The sequence below is a fragment of the Peromyscus eremicus genome, chromosome 16_21 (assembly GCF_949786415.1).
Source record: "Peromyscus eremicus chromosome 16_21, PerEre_H2_v1, whole genome shotgun sequence".
Classification (NCBI taxonomy): domain Eukaryota; kingdom Metazoa; phylum Chordata; class Mammalia; order Rodentia; family Cricetidae; genus Peromyscus; species Peromyscus eremicus.
Window position 1 is genome coordinate 36,685,520 of NC_081432.1, and position 17,554 is coordinate 36,703,073.

Consider the following 17,554-nt stretch of genomic DNA (forward strand, 5'->3'; position numbering starts at 1 on the left):
GCCAGGTTTGGCTCCACAGCTAAGGGAACACCTGGCTTCAGCAAGGAAACATCTGGCACGTGCCTTGGGAAGGCAAAGTATGGAGCCTCAGCCTGCAGAGAGGCCACACTTAATTTTACCCCAGACCCCCAGCCACAAGGACAGCCTCCTCCACCAGGGCCCCTCCTGGATTGCCTCCCCACACTGTGACTCAACTCCTTTCCCTCTGGGCATAGCTGGGTGCCTTCTATCCCCTCATTCTTTTCTTCTACCTCTTGGGGCTGTTGTGAATGTTAAAACAGGCCTGAAAACAAACACTGCCTATTCCTCATTGACACCTCAACCACATCTGGAATGAACTACAATCCAGAAATGGAGGACACACCTGCGAGATTTTTTTTTTTGCTTGGTTTGAAATGGGTGGAGCCATTTCCAGTCCTGGCGTTTGAGGTAGGAGGACACATTCATTTCCAGATCTTGTGGAGGAAAGACACACCTTCAATCTGGGCCATACCTTCTGCTGGAAGCCTATATAAGCACATGGAAGAAGGGAGCTTTTGCTCTTTGCCTGCTTGCCCTCATCTTGCTAGCACATCCATTCCTTCACTGGCATTGGAGCCTGCTTCTTCAGGATTCCAGTATATACAGAAGACCAGCTGAGACACCCAGCCTTGTGGACTGAGAAACTCCTGGATTATTGGACTTTCCATTCACAGCTAGCCATTGTTGGATTAGTTGGACTACAGCCTGTAAGTCAGTCCAATAAATCCTCTTTCTATATAGATAGAGACTCACTCTATAAGTTCTGTGACTCTAGCCACTGCCCACAGTTGACATCCTCATCAACATCACCCTCCAGTTCCCACAATTTATGCTACACAACCCTGGTGCTCCCTTGCACCCTCTGGAGGCATCTCTGGGGTCCTGAAAGCTGCCAAGCATCATATGGAAGGAGGTTTTAAAGATTGAAAGTGACCATCATCCTCCAACAAACGAACCCAGGCTAATAAGTCTACAGAGAACTCATTGGTCACAGCAGTCACCCCCTGTGCCCTCCTTGAGGGCTTCTCAGATGACCGACTCCTTCTGCAACCTTCAAACCATCATGGTGGTTGCCAATGCCTCAGAGTCCAACATTGGGTCACCTATGGTCAGCTCATCCCTGTCCAAGGTACCAAGGGCCTGCTGCAGCCCCTGCAGATGCTGACCTCTTCTTCCCTGCGGAGGCAAGAGTCTGATGGAGAGATAGACTTAGCAAAATGATGAAGTGTTCCATAGAGAACGTCAGTGCTGAGGAGGAAAACACCAGGAAGTGGAAGATCTATCGGTGTGTCATTTGGAACACGGGTCAGGGCAGGACTCACGGAGGAGACCCCTAGAGCCAAGAGGGTGCAGGAGACAGTGAAAGAGGGTGTAGGCAAGAGGGAAGGGCAAATGGGACAGCCTGAAGCAAGAGTGTGTTGTGAGGTCTCTAGCCCTAGTAATTGGAGTGCTTGAGGGGTGGGGGATGTAATTCAGTTAGTAGAGTGTTTATTTAGCCTGCACAAGGCCCTGGGTTCCACCCTGGTGCCACAGCGTCACATAGTGGTGCATGCCTGTAGTCCCAGTACTTAGGAGGTACAGACCAGAAGTTCAAAGCATGGGCTGTAGAGATGGCTTGCGGTTAAGAGTGCATGCTGCTCCTGCAGAGGATCTGTGTTCAGTTCCCAGCACCCACTTAAGGCAGCTCCCAACCTCCAAGAACTCCAGCTCCACGGGATCTAACGCCCTCTTCTGGCCTCTGAGGACACTTGTATTCCAGTGCACGTACTCACACACAGTCACACCCATACACCTAAGGAAAAAAAATAATCTTAGATGCTCAAAGTAATCCTTGACTACATATGGAGTCTGGGGGCAGCTTGGGATACATGAGACTCTTTCTCAAAAAAGCAAACAAGACCACAAATGTGTTTGATAACTATTGTATGAGCAGCTGAAAATTCCAGGAATGGGCTTCAGAGCAACCTGCTCTGCACTCCAGTGATGGCCACAGGGTTGTCACCTCCCACCTGTTGGCTTCTCTCTCTGTTGCATTTTCTTCCTGGGCTTCGAGATAAGGAGTTACTTCAAATCCTGTGCAAAGAGCGAGAATTTTTGTCAGTATCCCCAGAGAATGCCCCCAGCACGGCTCATGGGTTGAGTGGGCCCCATCTCTATTTCTGAATGGTGATTCTCAACCAGTCTCTGAAGCCAGTGGATGTATGTGGGAGTGGCCAGGTCGGGCATGCGTGGTTGGAGGGAATGCAGAGGATGCTGGGAAGGCAGAGAACCAATACAGAATGATCATAGCAGCTTAAAAAAAAAAAAAGAAGGTAGGGTTGAGGATTTAGCTCAGTGGTAGAGCGCTTGCCCAGCAAGTGCAAGGCCCTGGGTTCGATCCTCAGCTCAATTAAAAAAAAAGTCTTTTATATTGAGCAGCCCCACAAAGGATGTTAGCCCATGTTCTAGAGAGAAACAGGCCAAGAGTAAACAGATGTGTGACTTTCCTAGGACATGGTGGAAAACAGAACAGAGCCACCACTGAGCTGGACTCTAAAATCCAATGCTATCTGTTGGCTCACCCAGATAGGGACAAGAGCCTGGATTCCACCAAGCACGGGGAGGGGCGGAAATAAGATGAAAGGGATCCCTTTGGTAAAGGTAAAAATGAGGCAGACAGCTGTGGGCTGGCTCCCATAGGCCCACGGGCAAGAGGTGCTCACCTACAGAAGGCAAAACCCGGAAAGGGACAGGAGATCTGGGTGAGGGTGGGCTCCAGCTCAGACTTGGGAGCCCAGAGGCTGGAAGGAACCAGGGTGAGGGGGCACATGGCCAGACTGGTACATCTCATCCGAGCTCAAAAGGGTCGCATTTCCTACTTTCTATAGTGTCTCCAGCCCAGCACAGTGTCTGGAATACAGCAGGTGCTCAATTATTTCCTCTATTGTCAGAATGAGGAAGCTGAGGCTCAGAGTAGGCCTAGACAGGACCGGCACCAGAATCCAGCTGGACCCGGAACTGTGAGGTCTCGGACAGGCAGTCCCTGGGAGGCTGGCCACACCACAGCTGTCACCTACTCTCTTGGGTCCTGTGACGGCCGACCTCACAGGCACAGTCTGACAGCAGAGACATAGGATAAATGGGTCGGCTCTTGTGAACCATTCCCCACCCCCTCTCCAGTGGGGTGTGAACCCCACCGCCTCTCCAAATTCACCCACTCCCCAGTCAGATTTCCTTTCCCTACACACCCCGTTCTAAATTTCCTATCTCCCCCCCCCCCCATCGCTCCCCACCCCTCCTAGTCTCCTACTTCTGCCCTGCACCTCATGGCCCTGGAAGACCAGCAAGGCAGGAGTATGCAGGATGTCCTATGGCCTGGGACTCGGCTTTCTGGTCTCCTGGGTTGGGATCTCGACAGGGACACCCTCTGTCTAATACCTCAGGCTGTGTGTGTGACTTCAGCATGGCCGTCATTGGGGCAATTTTGAACTTACTGGCCAGGGTAAGCAAAAGCGCATCTCTAGAGATGGGCTGACTTTTCTACTTGGCCAAGAACTGCATAGCATCCTCTGTGGCCACTTTGTGTTCAGTCCCCACATGGACAAGGACACAAGCCCTCCCCTAGGCCCTGACTGGACTGCCACTGGGCCCCTCCACCACTCTTCCCCACCTCTTTGGAGATTTTAGCTAAGGACTCCCATTTCTACCCTTGCATGAAGAATTAGTCAGGGACCTCACAGTCTCATTGGTTGCCCCTCAAGAGCTAGAAGCACGCTGACGACAACAGCTCTCAACCAGGGTCTGCCCTGCCACTGCCCACCCCCCCAATTCCCTGCACATACCCCCGTTCCCTACAGTAACCCAGCCTAAGCTTACATGCTCTGGGGACTGGAGTAGCAGAGAAAGGCCTCTTGCCTTGGACCACATCCATCTGGCATGCACACCGTTTTTCCATCTCCTCTAGCCAGTGTATCCCTGGTCTACCTAAAGCCCCAAGACCTTGCTGACACATTCTACTCCAGAGCTGCTTCTAGTCATGCCACCAGGCTTGGAACCTCCAGTGATGTCTCTCCCATGGATTTTTAAGGAGGGGTTGTCCTATCTGGATTATGACCTTGTACTCTGGCTACATCTCATTCCTCTGACTCAAATCTTGTCCCTGTCCTCAACTGTCCCACAGCATCCTAGTGGGGCTGATATGTCTGACTAGAACTGGGATGACAAGCATGAAGTCCCAGCATGGGAAGTTACTCCATTGCCCACTTACATCCATTTCCCCACCAGTGCCTCCCCTAGATACTATGGCCAGACATGGATACAGCCTTGAACTGTGGACTTCAGGAGAAACTACACCAAGTACAACTGTTACTGGGACAACCCAGGACAGCTCTTGGGACCCTTGCCTCTCTCTCTCTCCTGCCTCGACATTCAAGGCAGGTCACTGTCACCCTCTACTTAGAGCCCCCACTAAAATGACCCAAGAAAGGAAGCTGCTTTTCTCTCCCTCAACCTCCCAGTCAGTCTCAGCCAGTGCTTCCTGTGGGCAGAAACCAAGCAGAAGCCAGATGGCAAGGGTGTCCAGGAAGAATCGGGGCTCTTGTGGTGGTTTGAATGAGAATGGCCCCCACAGGCTCATAGATTTGAATAGTTGGTTACCAGGGTGTGGCACTACTTGAAAGGATTAGGAGTGTGGTCTTGTTGGAGGAAGTACGTCACTGGGGGTGGGCTTTGAGGTTTCAAAAAGCCCATTCCAAGCCCAGAGTCTCTTCCTTTTGCCTGTAGATACAGATGTAGAACTCTCAGGTACTTCTCCAGCACCATGTCTGCCTGCCTGCCTGACACTATACTTCCTGCCATGAGAATAGTGCATTAAACCTCTGAAACTGTAAGCAAGCTCCCAATTAAATGCTTTCTTTTATAAGAGTTGCTGCCGGTTGGCAGTGGTGCATGCCTTTAATCCCAGCACCTGGGAGGCAGAGCCAGGCGGATCTCTGTGAGTTCAAGGCCAGCCTGGTCTAGAGAGCGAGATCCAGGACAGGCACCAAAACTACACGGAGAAACCCTGTCTCAAAAAACCAAAAATAAAAAATAACTTAAAAAAAGGAGTTGCTGTGGTCATTGTGGTCATAGTGTCTCTTCACAGCAATGGAACACTGATCAAGCCAGGCCTGCAGAGCAGTGCAGAACAGAGCAAGAAACGGGAGTTTGCAGAGAGTCAACAGATACACCCCAGCGGGATCTCACCCAACCCCAGCTGGGAATGGAAGAGACTCTCCAAACGCTAACAGACCCTTCCCGAGCAGAGAAACCTGGGCACTTGCTATTTTACAGGATAACCAAGCTGGTTCACCATATCTGGCCAGCTAAGCTGCAGGAATCAGTAAGTTCCATGGGACCCTTGGGAGGCCAAGAGTCTTCCAGAGGACAGAAGATGAACAGAAAGAAAATCTGGGACCTGCCATATTGATGCAATTGTTTTGGCTGCCCATTGAGTGGCACCTCCATGAGAAAAGGGTCCAGTGCTCAGCAGGCATCTCATTTGGAAGGCCATTTAGACCACAGTTGGGTTCCGTTCTCCAACCTCCTTGTCTGGCTACCAACTAGACTACCAAGGGGAATCTCTGCAGCAGATTCAGGCTGGGATGCAGGCTGGGAGGCAGGCTGAGAGGCAGGCTGGGAGGCAGACTGGGAGGCAGGCTGAGAGGCAGGCTGGGAGGCAGACTGGGAGGCAGACTGGGAGGCAGACTGGGAGGCAGACTGGGAGGCAGGCTGGAGGCAGGCTGGGAGGGAGACTGGGAGGCAGGCTGGGATGCAAGCTACTGCTACTTGAGCCATCTCACTCAGCAGACCTAGGCATTCTGGAAGGACTAATGGAAGAGAGAGGCACAGAGACCCCCCAGAAGGCCTCAGGGAAACAGCTACAGCATGGATCCTAGAGGTAGAGGAGGCCAGAGCCTGTCCTCTGCTGACACTTCTCCATCAGAAAGCGGCTCCTGGCTTGTGAGTGAGTCTTAGTAGAGACATTAAACCAGACCAGGGGGCACCCAAAAATGGTAATATCCTAACCAATAAGTCGTATGAGAGTCCATGGTGGCTGGTTTTGTGTCCACTTGACAGAAGCTAGAGTTATCTGAAAGGAGGAACCTCACTTGAGAAAATGCCCCCATAAGATCCAGCTGTAGGGCATTTTCTTAATTAGTGACTGATGGGGGAGGGCCCAGGCCACTGTGGGTGGTGCATTCCCTGGGCTGGTGGTCCTGAGTTCTATTCTGCAAGCAAAACATGCAGGCAGAATACCGTATACATAATAAATAAATAAATAAATAAATAAATAAATAAATAAATAAAAAAGAAAGCAGGCTGAGCAAGCCAGGGGAAGCAAGCCAGTAAGTAGCACCTCTCCACGGCCTCTGCATCAGTTCCTGCCCCCAGGTTCCTGCCCTGTGTGAGTTCCTGCCCTGTGTGAGTTCCAGCCCTCACTGCTTTTGATGTTATATGGAACTGTGAGCAAAACAAACCCTTTCCTCTCCAAGTTGCTTCTGGTCATGTTGTTTCATCACAGCAATAGTCACTCTAACTAAGACAGAGTCCATGAACTGCTGATGACATTTCAGTTGATAATGGATTGTTGTATATGACAGCAGTCCCATAAAGTGGTATCATTAGAGGCTGAGAGTGCAGCTCAGTGGTAGATCACTTGCCTAGAGTGCATAAGTTTTTGGCTTCAATTCCCCAGCACCGCATAAAACATATAAATGGTTTCCCACCTAGAAAAGTCATATCCAACTTAGTTTGGGTCCGTACACTCTATGCTATTCAAACAGCAGCGGCGTTACCTAACACATTTCTTAGGCTGTATTCTCATCATTAAGTCTTATATATACATGTAAGACTTAATATATATATATATTATAAGACATATATATATATATATATATATATATATTATAAGACATATATATATATATATATATATATATATATATATATATATATGTAAGAACAGGCAATGGACCCCAAGGGCCAAGCTATCCAATGTAAGCAGGTAGTTCAGACTCCCTGACTGTGTGCTCCTAATGTTTCTACTGCACTGACCTCCGTGGCCTCTCATCAGCTAGTGGGGGCCGGGCGGATAAGTGCTCTGGGTTACAAATGAATCTAGGAGACACACAGGCCCCACCTAGATGCAGGAGCAGTGACGTCACTGGCTCACTCGGAAAAACCTTGAGTGACGTGAAGAAGGGACATCTTGGTGAGGCTGTCCAGGTACAGATCTATCCCAGAGTCTTAGCCTCTGAACTATTCACACTTCGAGCTGAATAAGTCCTTGGTGGATATGTGGGCTCTCCTGTGTATTGTGATTCTTAGCCTCTACCCACTAGATGCCAGAACACACACACACACACACACACACACACACACACACACACACCATGACAGCCAGAAATATTTCCAGACATTGCCCATTGCCCCAGATTGAGAAGCCCCATTCCATATTAATTTATGGACAGTGGCCCCTGAGCTACCAAGCAGACAAGGGACTTGGAAAGGACAGAGAAAGGGGCATTATGGTTATTAAGCTTTATGGCCGGGATGATGGTTAATCTTCATTGTCTGTGTGGGTTTGAATGAGAATGTCCTCTATAGGCTCATGTTCTTGAACACTTGGTCACCAGTTGGTGGCACTATCTGGGAAGTCTTAGGAGGTGTGGCCTTGTAGAGGAAGTATGTCACTGGAGGCTGGCTTTGAGAGTCTAAAGACTCACGCCATTTCCAATTTATTCTCTCTGTGTTGTGCTTATGGCTCAAGATGTGAGCTCTCAGCTTCCTGTTCCTGTCACCATGCTTCTCCTCCATGACAGACTCTTAGCCCTCTGGAGTCTAAAACAAACTCTTCCTTATATAAGTTACATTGGTCATGATGTTTTTGCCATACTTGCCCCTGATACCATGCTATCTCCACCATCAAGGACTCTCCCTCTGGAACTGTAGGCCAAAATAAACCCTTGCTTCTGTAAATTGCCTTGGTCATGGTGTTTTATCACAGCACAAAAATTAACTAACACAGTTATCCTGACTAGATTTAGAATCCCCTAGGAGACTGCTAATGGACACTTCTGGGTATCTCCATGTGGGTGTTTCCAGAGAGAATTAATTGAGGAGGAAAGACCCTCCCCCTGTGGGTGATGCCCTCCAATGGGCAAGGGGATAAATAAGAGAAAGAGGGGAGGAGACAGAAAGCAGGCTGAGTGCCTGCACGCTCTTCCTCTCTTTGCTTCCTTGTTAGCCATGAAGTGACTAGCTCTCCTCCTGCACAGGAACCACTGACCATATTCTAACCAAGCACATGGGACCAAACAACCAGTGATGGACCCTTCCAAAACTATGGGTAAAATACCATGTTGCTCCTTTACCTGGTTCTCTCGGGGTATTATTGATCACGGTGACTCAGGAGAAAGAAGTGGGATAGGGCTACACGACCTCCCAGTTTGGAGGAGTTGAGGTGGCTCAGCTCTTAACAGTGGTTCCTGCTCTTGTAGAGGATCCAGTTCGGTTTCCCAGCACCCATGCCGGGCAGCTGACAATGACCCGCAACTCCAGCTCCAGAGGCTCCAATGCCTCTAGTCTCACAGGGCACCCAAACTCACGTGCACATCCCCCTCCACACACATAAAATTACAAAATAAACCATTAAAAATACATACATGAAACCTCACAGCTTGCCCCCAGTGATCCACACCTTCCACTATGCCATCGCCTCTTAAAGGCGCCACAATCTTCCAAAACAGCACTACCACCCGCCCTGGCCCTCCATACTCCACAAGCATCCAGAGGCCCAGTCAACAGAGGTGGGTGACCGGAAACATTTTTGCAGAATACACCTCACTGCCCTAACTCCAATTGCCTCTCCATGACTAGATCAAGACTTTCCTTGCATCATGATTCCAAGTCCTGGTCGAGACAGAGGAGAGGAGCCCATCCGTCCCTGGGCACTGGGCAGGTGGAAAGCACAGTAAAAAAAATAAATAAATAAATAAATAAATAAATCTGCAAAAGTCACTGTCACTGTTAACAGTGAGTTCTGTGTGTTTCTATTGTAAGCATGCCTTCTGATGTTCATTTTCCTGTAAACAAGCAGACGCTGGGATCAACTTGGCCCCTAATTAGCATCTTTGGCATCTTCTCTCTTGTTTTGTTGTCCAAGCTGCTGTGAGCAAAAGGACCTGTCAATCTTTTGTTTTTTTCTTTTTTCCTCCATGTAGTTTTGGTGCCTGTCCTGGATCTCGCACTGTAGACCAGGCTGGCCTACCTCACAGAGATCCGCCTGGCTCTACCTCCCGAGTGCTGGAATTAAAGGCATGCGCCATTGCTGCCCAGCAGGACTGTCAATCTTAACAGCCAGCTGGACTATACTCTGCTAGTGTTAGCCATCTTAAATACCCCGCTGATGTCTGGAGACAACTAACTATGCAGATCATCACAGTGGTCGTGTAGGCTTGCTGAGGACCCAGCCCTAGACAGAGCTGTTTGGAATGGTTTGTACCATACTTTCTGCAATCACAGCCTCAGTGAACCAGTTCCACTTTGGCCAACCAGGGAGCCCTTCCCCTGGTGGGGGGATGACTATGGCCTCTGAGAAACCTGTGGTTGATCCAGAACCCGGGAAACTGGAATTGGTCCAAACAAACTGTTGTGATTGGTCTCAACAGCCCTTCTAGGTTATTTAAGCAGGCGGCTTTGCTCACTCAGAGTGGATTTCCATACTGCCCATGTGCAGTATGCATTTCCAAGATGGGGGCTCCAGTTTCAGAGCTCAAAGTACCTATAACTACTGGTCAACAGTTGAAGACATCTCAGAGCAGACCCAGTGCCTGGTGCCAGACCCACCTGACCCTCCAATAACCTTGCCTGTGACTGGTACCCACCACTGGTCCACAAAGAAGTGGCATTGTGGAAGCCTTGGTGTGCCATTCTACAGCTAAAGTAGCTGTCCACTGAGGCCTCGGGCCCCGTTCGCCAGCAGGCCTGTGGGTACAGGCCTGAGCCAACCCAGCTCTACAAGTATGATGCTGCTGCCCGGGACCGGCCAAGGATCCAGGCTAAGAATCCCACCAGCCCACCAGGATCCTGCCCCTAGTGGGAAAGGATACCTGTGCTTAATGATGCCCGCCATTCCCAGCATCCAGTTTCTGAATGGTCCTCCTGCATCCTCAACTCCCAAAGGCTTCCCCAACAGAGCCAGGTAACCCCTCTCACCCCAAGCCATCCTGCGGCAGCACCAACAACTAAGGGAGCAGATGAAGAATTCCCCAGTGGCACAGCAGGAAGATGGGACTCGGAAGTAAATGTGACGCCGCTGTAAAGTCTTTAGCGTCCAGGGTCTCAAACCCCAGGATGAGAAACTACAGCTCTGGCAGAGGCCAAGAGCCAACACCTGAGGCCTGCACGAGACCACACCACTAGAGGGCGCCACCTGCCACTGCTCCCACCCACCTACACTAGGGACCAGCGTTTGAAGAGCTTCCCTCCTACCCTCGATTTCTGTCCAGGTAGCACAGAACCCTCCGACAGTGGCCTGGTAACAGTTGGCTGGCTCTTCCACCGGCTTAGACGCAGGAATTACACTTCAGGGGTTTCTGCTTTCCTGTGAATTTTTTGAGGTGCTTTTCCTGAGACTTTTGCCACCAAGCCTTCCCGTTCATTATAAAAATATTGTACGTCATGTTTGCTGGAGGATACCTGAAATGAAGAAGAAAAACCACGCCGCTTACTAAACACCCAGGAAGCCCCACTGCCTGCCCGCGGGATGGAGAGGGAGGCTGCAGTTTCTGAGGGGTCTGAATTCTGTTTCCTCGGGGAAGGTCTATTCCTGAATGACATTCCCTCTGACTCAGGACCGCAAGTTGCCTCTGGGAAACTCCATCCACAGCTTTTCATCCACAGCCCCAGCTCATCTGTTTGGGATGGATCAGTTTTTTTGTTTTGCTTTGTTTTTTAGAGAAAATGTCTGGGAATAGAATCTGAGCCATTCCTTCTCCACCACCAACACCTTTCTTCAAAGGAAGATGGATGTCGAGAGCCTCTCACCTTGGCTGTTTCCGCTTTATATACGTGACCAGTAGAAGCACCACGAACATGGTGACCAGGAGGATTGCGGCCACAGCGATGGAGGCGGTGATGATATTCTTCTGTAGGAAGCTCAGCAGCTGTCTGCAAGGCAGACCCTCACTGTGAGCATCTAAACGGGAAGACACAAGGAGAGCGGCTAGAGGCAGCCCGCGCCCATCCCTGCCAGGTGACCCACAACCAGGCCCCTAAACAAGGACAGCCCGGTGGCCTTTGCCCAGAGCAGAAGTAAATACACGAGCATGTCAGCCATGTTCTCCAGAAGTCCAGCTGGGGAGGAGGCGGCTGGCCTTGTCACCAGTGACAAGTTGAGATGCCGAGCAAGCAGCAACACATCCCTGGAGAAGGCTCAATAAAGCAGAGTGTGTCGGAAGCAAGAGGACCAGAGGTGAGGTCCACAGGGAGGTAGGGCATGGGGGTGGTGAGAAAAGGAGGCAGGGACATCCTACTTCAAAGGCTTTCAGAACGATGGAGGTGGGGCTGAGGGTGTAGTTCAATGGTGGCACTCATGTTTCACATGTAGGAGGCCCTGGGTGAAATCTCCAGCGTGAGGAACTGGACAACAAGGTGTCAAAGCTTTTCACTGGGCAGTGACAAAAACATTTCTCTGCTGCCCCCTCCTCCCTGCCCCACCAGCTTCTAGAAACTCTACTATAGATTCAGCCTGCCTTATAGGTGTATGATTGTAGGTCTTGACCGTGATCTTAATTGACTAAGAGACACCTAAGAGATTAGATTAAGTGTGTGTGTGTGTGTGTGTGTGTGTGTGTGTGTGTGTGTGTGTGTCTGGGAGGGTGTTTTCAGAAATGGTTAACATATGAGACAGTGACGGAGGTGGGGAGCTCCATCCTGAATTTGGATAGTACCATCCCATAGGCTGAGGGCCTAGATGGAATAAAGATGGGGAAAAGAGGAAGCCAGCCAATGAGGGGAGGTATTTTCCTCCCACTTCCTCTGAGAGGGCCAGGCAAATATCCCTAACAGCCTATCCTAATAACTCAGTTAAGAACTAGGCTGTTGCTAAAGTTTTCCTGCCTGGCCCACAGTCAGGACAAATCTCTCTCACCTGCCAGTCCCACAGCCGCTCAAACCCGACCAAGTAAACACAGAGACTTATATTGCTTACAAACTGTATGGCCGTGGCAGGCTTCTTGCTAACTGTTCTTACAGCTTAAATTAATCCATTTCCATTAATCTATACCTTGCCACATGGCTCGTGGCTTACCTGCATCTTCACATGCTGTTTGTCATCATGGCGGCTGGCAGTGTCTCTCACTCAGCCTTCCACTTCCCAGCTTTATTCTCCTCCTTGTCCCGCCTACACTGCCTGCCTAGCCAATGGCCAATCAGTGTTTTATTTATTGACTAATTAGTAACACATTTGCCATACAGAACATCCCACAGCACTAGGCCTCAGTCCCTGCTTCTTGAAACTAGGCAGACAGTTTCTAAGGAAGCCACGAACAAAGGACAGTTAATCTTCAACACCCCTGACAGCAAGGACAAGGGAAATAAGACGTACCAAGCCTGAGCCACTGAGCCAGCCCCCACAGTCAGCAGCTCAAGGTAATAACCAAATAAGGACAAAGCCTGGGACTTGTCCAGGCCTGCCCCCAAATGGAAAAGCTGTAGCCTTAACCAGCCCCTGACTAGCCCTAGCCAATTAGAACGTACTAACATGATTGCCACTCACGTAGGTCAATCCTATCTGAGATGACCGAACTCCCCTAGGAACTCCCCTTAGCTGTGCTTAAAAGGAACCCACAAGCTTCTCTCAGGGTCGCTGCCATTTTGCCTTGGTGGAGGATGGCCGGCCCCAGCATGCTGGAGTAATAAACACTCTTGCTGATTGCATACGTGGATGATGGTCTTTTGTGGGACTTCTCCAGGACCCTAACACAGTCAGTGGCTTTTTACCACTGTGCTTTCCTGCCACAGTGTTCTTGCCTCATCAGAGCTCCAAAACAAGGGGCCAGGGGACCAGGGACCGGCACCTCCAAAGTCTGGAGCTGAAAGAAACCCTTTCTCCTTGAATTTGTTCCTCTCGGGCATTTGCCACAGTGATGAAAAACTGACCAAGATTGTAGTTTGAGAGATTCGTGACTGTCATCCTGCAGGAGATGCTGCCAGAGATGACCCTGGCTTCTGGCAGCCCTCAGGGGACTTTGAGAAATCATGAGGGTGGCTTTGGAATGCCACTGAGCATGGGTTTGAAGTACAAAAACTCATGGTTCAATCTCAAAGGAAGGAGCTTCCAGCTGACAGTTGGGGACTCGGGAGCATCTGTGATTTCATCTGTAATCTAGCCAAAGAAAGAGGAGGAACTGGGGTGTGGGGGAAAGAATACAGTGACAGGAATGAGTCAGTTCATTGGGGGTTGGGGCAGTTGGAGCCCAACTATATCAAGAGCATCAGGTAACTCTCTCCAAGCCAGGCGATGGTGGCACATGCCTTTAATCCCAGCACTCGGGAGGCAGAGACAGGCGGATCTCTGTGAGTCTGAGGCCAGCCTGGGCTGCAGAGCGAGTTCCAGGATAGGTGCCAAAGCTACACAGAGAAACCCTGTCTCGGAAAACCAAAAAAAAAAAAAAAAAAACCTCTCTCCAAGGGCTCTGCTAAAATAACTCATCACTAGACAGTTTAATATTAACATTTTATGTCATGTGTGCATGTATATGTGCGTGTGTGTATGTATGTATATATGCACACACATGCCAGTGCATACGTGTGGCCAATTTATGGGAGTCAGTTCTCTCTTTCTACCAGGTGGGTGTAGAGGGCTGGACTCCAGCTGTCAGGCCTGGTGTTTGCTTTCTGAAAGTGAGGACACGGCAGGGTGTTATTTTGATAGAGTGGCCGTGTGGAGGGGGTGCCAGCATGGGGTCAGTCTCTACCCACTCTCAACAAGCCTGAGCTCAGTTAACCCAACAAGAAGGAAGAAGCCAGAAGCATAGTAGGCTAGGTTGACCTTTGACATTGAACCCCTCTTGTATGTCAAATAGCCTCAGTGCCCAGCGGTGGCAGGGGCTCAGAAGAGGATACCATGTTCTAACGAACCCTAACGATTTAGAAAAAAACATGAGAATCCTCTTGAAAATGTGGTCAAGTTTTTAAAATTCATTGAATTCATAAAGTGTTAGACCCATCTGCATTGCCTGGTTTTTGTGTTTTGTTTTGTTTTTTAAATTGTCTCACCACATAGCCCAGGCTGGCCTCAAACTCACAATCCTCCTGCCTCAGCCTGCTGAGTGTTGGGATTACAGGTATGTGATGCTGAACTAGCTTAGGGTAAACTTCTGCAGGTGAACTAAAGGTACATTGACTCTATTCAGCTAAAATACCATGAAATCAAAAGACATGTTCTAGAACCTTCCATATTCGACGCTCTTACTTAGGCCATGCTTTAAGGAGGATTTACCTCGAATAACTAATCTTTGGAGTGTTTCCTTGGAGGCAGTAGTTAACTGATGGCTTACATCCCTGTTGAATAGAGACGATTCCTTATTCATCTTCTCAGCAGCATGAGCTACAAAAGACAAAAAAGAGAAGTCTAGATCCTGAATGCCCCCCCAAAGAGAGAAGTCTAGATCCTGAATGCCCCCCAAAGAGAGAAGTCTAGATCCTGAATGTCCCCCCAAAGAGAGAAGTCTAGATCCTGAATGTCCCCCCAAAGAGAGAAGTCTAGATCCTGAATGTCCCCCCAAAGTCTATGTATTGAAGGCTCGGTCTGCAGGCGCACTCTTAGAAAGCACTGGAACCTTTAGGGGGTGGGGCCTATGGGAGGCTTTTAGCTCACTGGGGCTGTGCCCTCAGAGATGATTCTAGGATCCTAACTACCCTCTCTCTTCTCCCCTCTCCCTTCCCCTCTGTCTCTGTCTCTGTCTCTGTCTCTCTGTCTCTCTCTCATTTCTTGGACATGGAATGAGCAGATTTGATCTCACACACTCCTACCATGTTTCTCTACCTCTGCACAGGCCCCCAAACAACATGGGCAGCCATGGAGTAGACTTTCTAAAGTTGTGAGCCAACATCTTATTAAGTCGATCATCTCAGGTATTTCGTTATAGAGATAGGAAGCTCACATTAACAGTTTTACCTACAGTCATTGGCCTGAGCTTAATTCTGTTTCTACGATAAAGAAGCTTGTGTGTGTATGTGTGTATGTGTGTGTGTGTGTGTGTAGCATGTGCACACTTGGGTGTGTGCATGTCACAGCACATGTGTGGAAGTCAGAGGACAAGTCTTCACCTTTCACATTGTTTGAGACGGGGTCTCTTTGTTGTCAGTCATGGTGTATACCAGGCTAGCTGGCAATGAAACTTCCAGATTTTCCTGACCTCACTCTTGGGGAATATTATTATTTTAAAGTGTGTTGCATTAAATAAAACTAACCTATGACAGGCGGCTGAGTCAGCAAGTAGCTGACAGGAAGTGGTAAGGAGGAAACCATGTGTAGTGAGGGTTTTTAAGTGGGGGCTGAGAGAAGGACCCGGGGGTTTTTGGAAGATGCCAGCAAGGGGAGAAGGTAAGCTACTTGCTATTCAGCCTCCTTGAGTAAGCAAGATTCCACCTAAACTATTGAATCATAAGTTCCCTTAGTAGCTCTGAAAGAGTCGGTGCCTGAGGGAACAAAATCCCCTCAGGCTGCGGTCCTTGGTGCCGAAGCTGTTGCTTAAAGGACAGCCATTGAAGATAATAATAAAAACAAAAACAGATAACAACACTCACCCCTGAGATTACACATGCATGCTACCACATACAGCTTTACCTGAGTTCCGGGGATTCTAACCCGGCCCTTACATTGTGTGGCAAGTGCTTTATCCACTAACCATCGCCCCAAACCTTTGGTAGCTTCTTCCAGAACCAAAGTAAGGGGGTGGGGGTGGGGTGGGGGTGGGGCTAAGGCTTCTAAAGCACATCAGTGTTTTGGTTTTATTTATAACCTAACAAATTCACTCGCTCACGGCTAAGGCAATGGTTCTCACAGGGAAGGCTTATCAAACACAGACTGGTGAGCCCCACTTGTGAGTTTCTGACTCTATAGGTCTAAGTAGAGCTGAGAATGTGCATGTCTCGCAGATATGGCTCCTGCCTGTGGGGAACCACACTTCGGGTGTCGAGCCTGGACTTGAGTCTCTGTCTCCATTTGTATGAAATATAGATGCTATGACTTGCCCGACAGATGGCAGAGCATGTGTGAAAGTCATGTGTGAACCACAAAGAGCTACACACAACAGGAAAATGAACCCCACTGAGATATGTACTGGTGCCGCCAAACTGCATCATCACGGTCTTAGAAGAAAGAAGACAGGGTTGGGAATGAGAAATTCTTCCACTCTAGCTCGGCCATTGGCAGTCTGTGACTCATTTGAATAAGAGGGCTGGCAAAACCCCTGGGGAGCGTTTGGTCCAGAGAAACGGGAGGCCAAGAGAGTTGTCTTTGGCAGGCATGGAAAGGTCCTGGAGACCGTGTAATAGATGATCTGAGCTGCTCCGTGGAACAAGCTGGAACCCATGGGTAGGAGCCCTGAGGAGACCTGCATGGTCTGCATGAGTTGGAAAGAAAAGCTACACAAAAGCAAACGGGCAGGGGGAGAAACAGTGACTCCCACACCCTGGACAACCTCAAGCCGAGCTGGGCCCCAGCCCCGGAAGAGGGAACCCTGAGACCTGGAGAGGAGGTGCAGGGTGAGCTTGCAGAACCTTTGGAGGCGTTCACAAAGGAAACAAAACTCATTGCCATGAGACAAAGGTTGTTAAGTGTGTGGCAAGAGATCCATGATATTTTCATTATGCTTAGAAAAGAGACAGGTTCAGTCATTTTGCAAGTTGGCTTCGAAAAGTGAGAAAATGTTTAATTTAATATACCCAGCCATCCGTTGGCTTTGAAAATGGCAACTCATTAAGGGGTCAGCAACGAGACACAGAACATGGCTAACGTGGGGTCTGTCATGAGGGCTGCATTGCCTGATCTTTCAGAGGGCTGTATAAAGAAGATACTTCCACTAGGGAGACAGCTAGGTCAGTGACGTGCTTGGCATAGAAGCACGAGGACCTGAGTTTGGTCCCCAAGGACCCATGTGAAAAAGATGGTGTATGTTTGTCCTCCCGATGTTCTGGGGAGACGGAGAAGGTAGATCCCTGGGGCTTGCCAGCCAGCCAGCCTAGCCTACCTGCTGAGTTCCAGGTAGCTAGTGAAAGACTGATCTCAAAAAAAACCAAGGTTGAGGCCAGTGGATAAAGGTGTCTGAAGCCAAGCCCAATGACCTAGGTTCAAACTCCGGGATCCTCATGATGAAGGAAAGAACAGACTCCTGAGAGTTTTTACCTCTGACCTCCACAGGCATGCACAAATGTGTGCATGTATACAAATATGTACACACACATGAGCTCACGCACATAAAGTAGACATCACACCTGAACACAC

At 49.4% G+C, this 17,554-nt stretch overlaps 1 protein-coding gene across 1 annotated transcript in view; it reads right to left on the reverse strand.

Annotated features, from left to right (window-relative positions):
* Positions 1 to 1,927: 1,927 nt before the first annotated feature.
* C16_21H2orf92 (chromosome 16_21 C2orf92 homolog) overlaps positions 1,928 to 17,554 on the reverse strand; it is a 49,043-nt gene continuing 33,416 nt past the window's right edge. Inside the window, exons 6-9 of the mRNA XM_059281812.1 lie at positions 14,546 to 14,653; positions 11,089 to 11,239; positions 10,534 to 10,740; positions 1,928 to 2,094 (exon numbers count right to left, since the gene is read on the reverse strand). Coding sequence (XP_059137795.1) covers positions 10,608 to 10,740; positions 11,089 to 11,239; positions 14,546 to 14,653 — 392 coding nt within the window. The 3' untranslated portion in view covers positions 1,928 to 2,094; positions 10,534 to 10,607. The remainder of the gene's footprint in view (positions 2,095 to 10,533; positions 10,741 to 11,088; positions 11,240 to 14,545; positions 14,654 to 17,554) is intronic.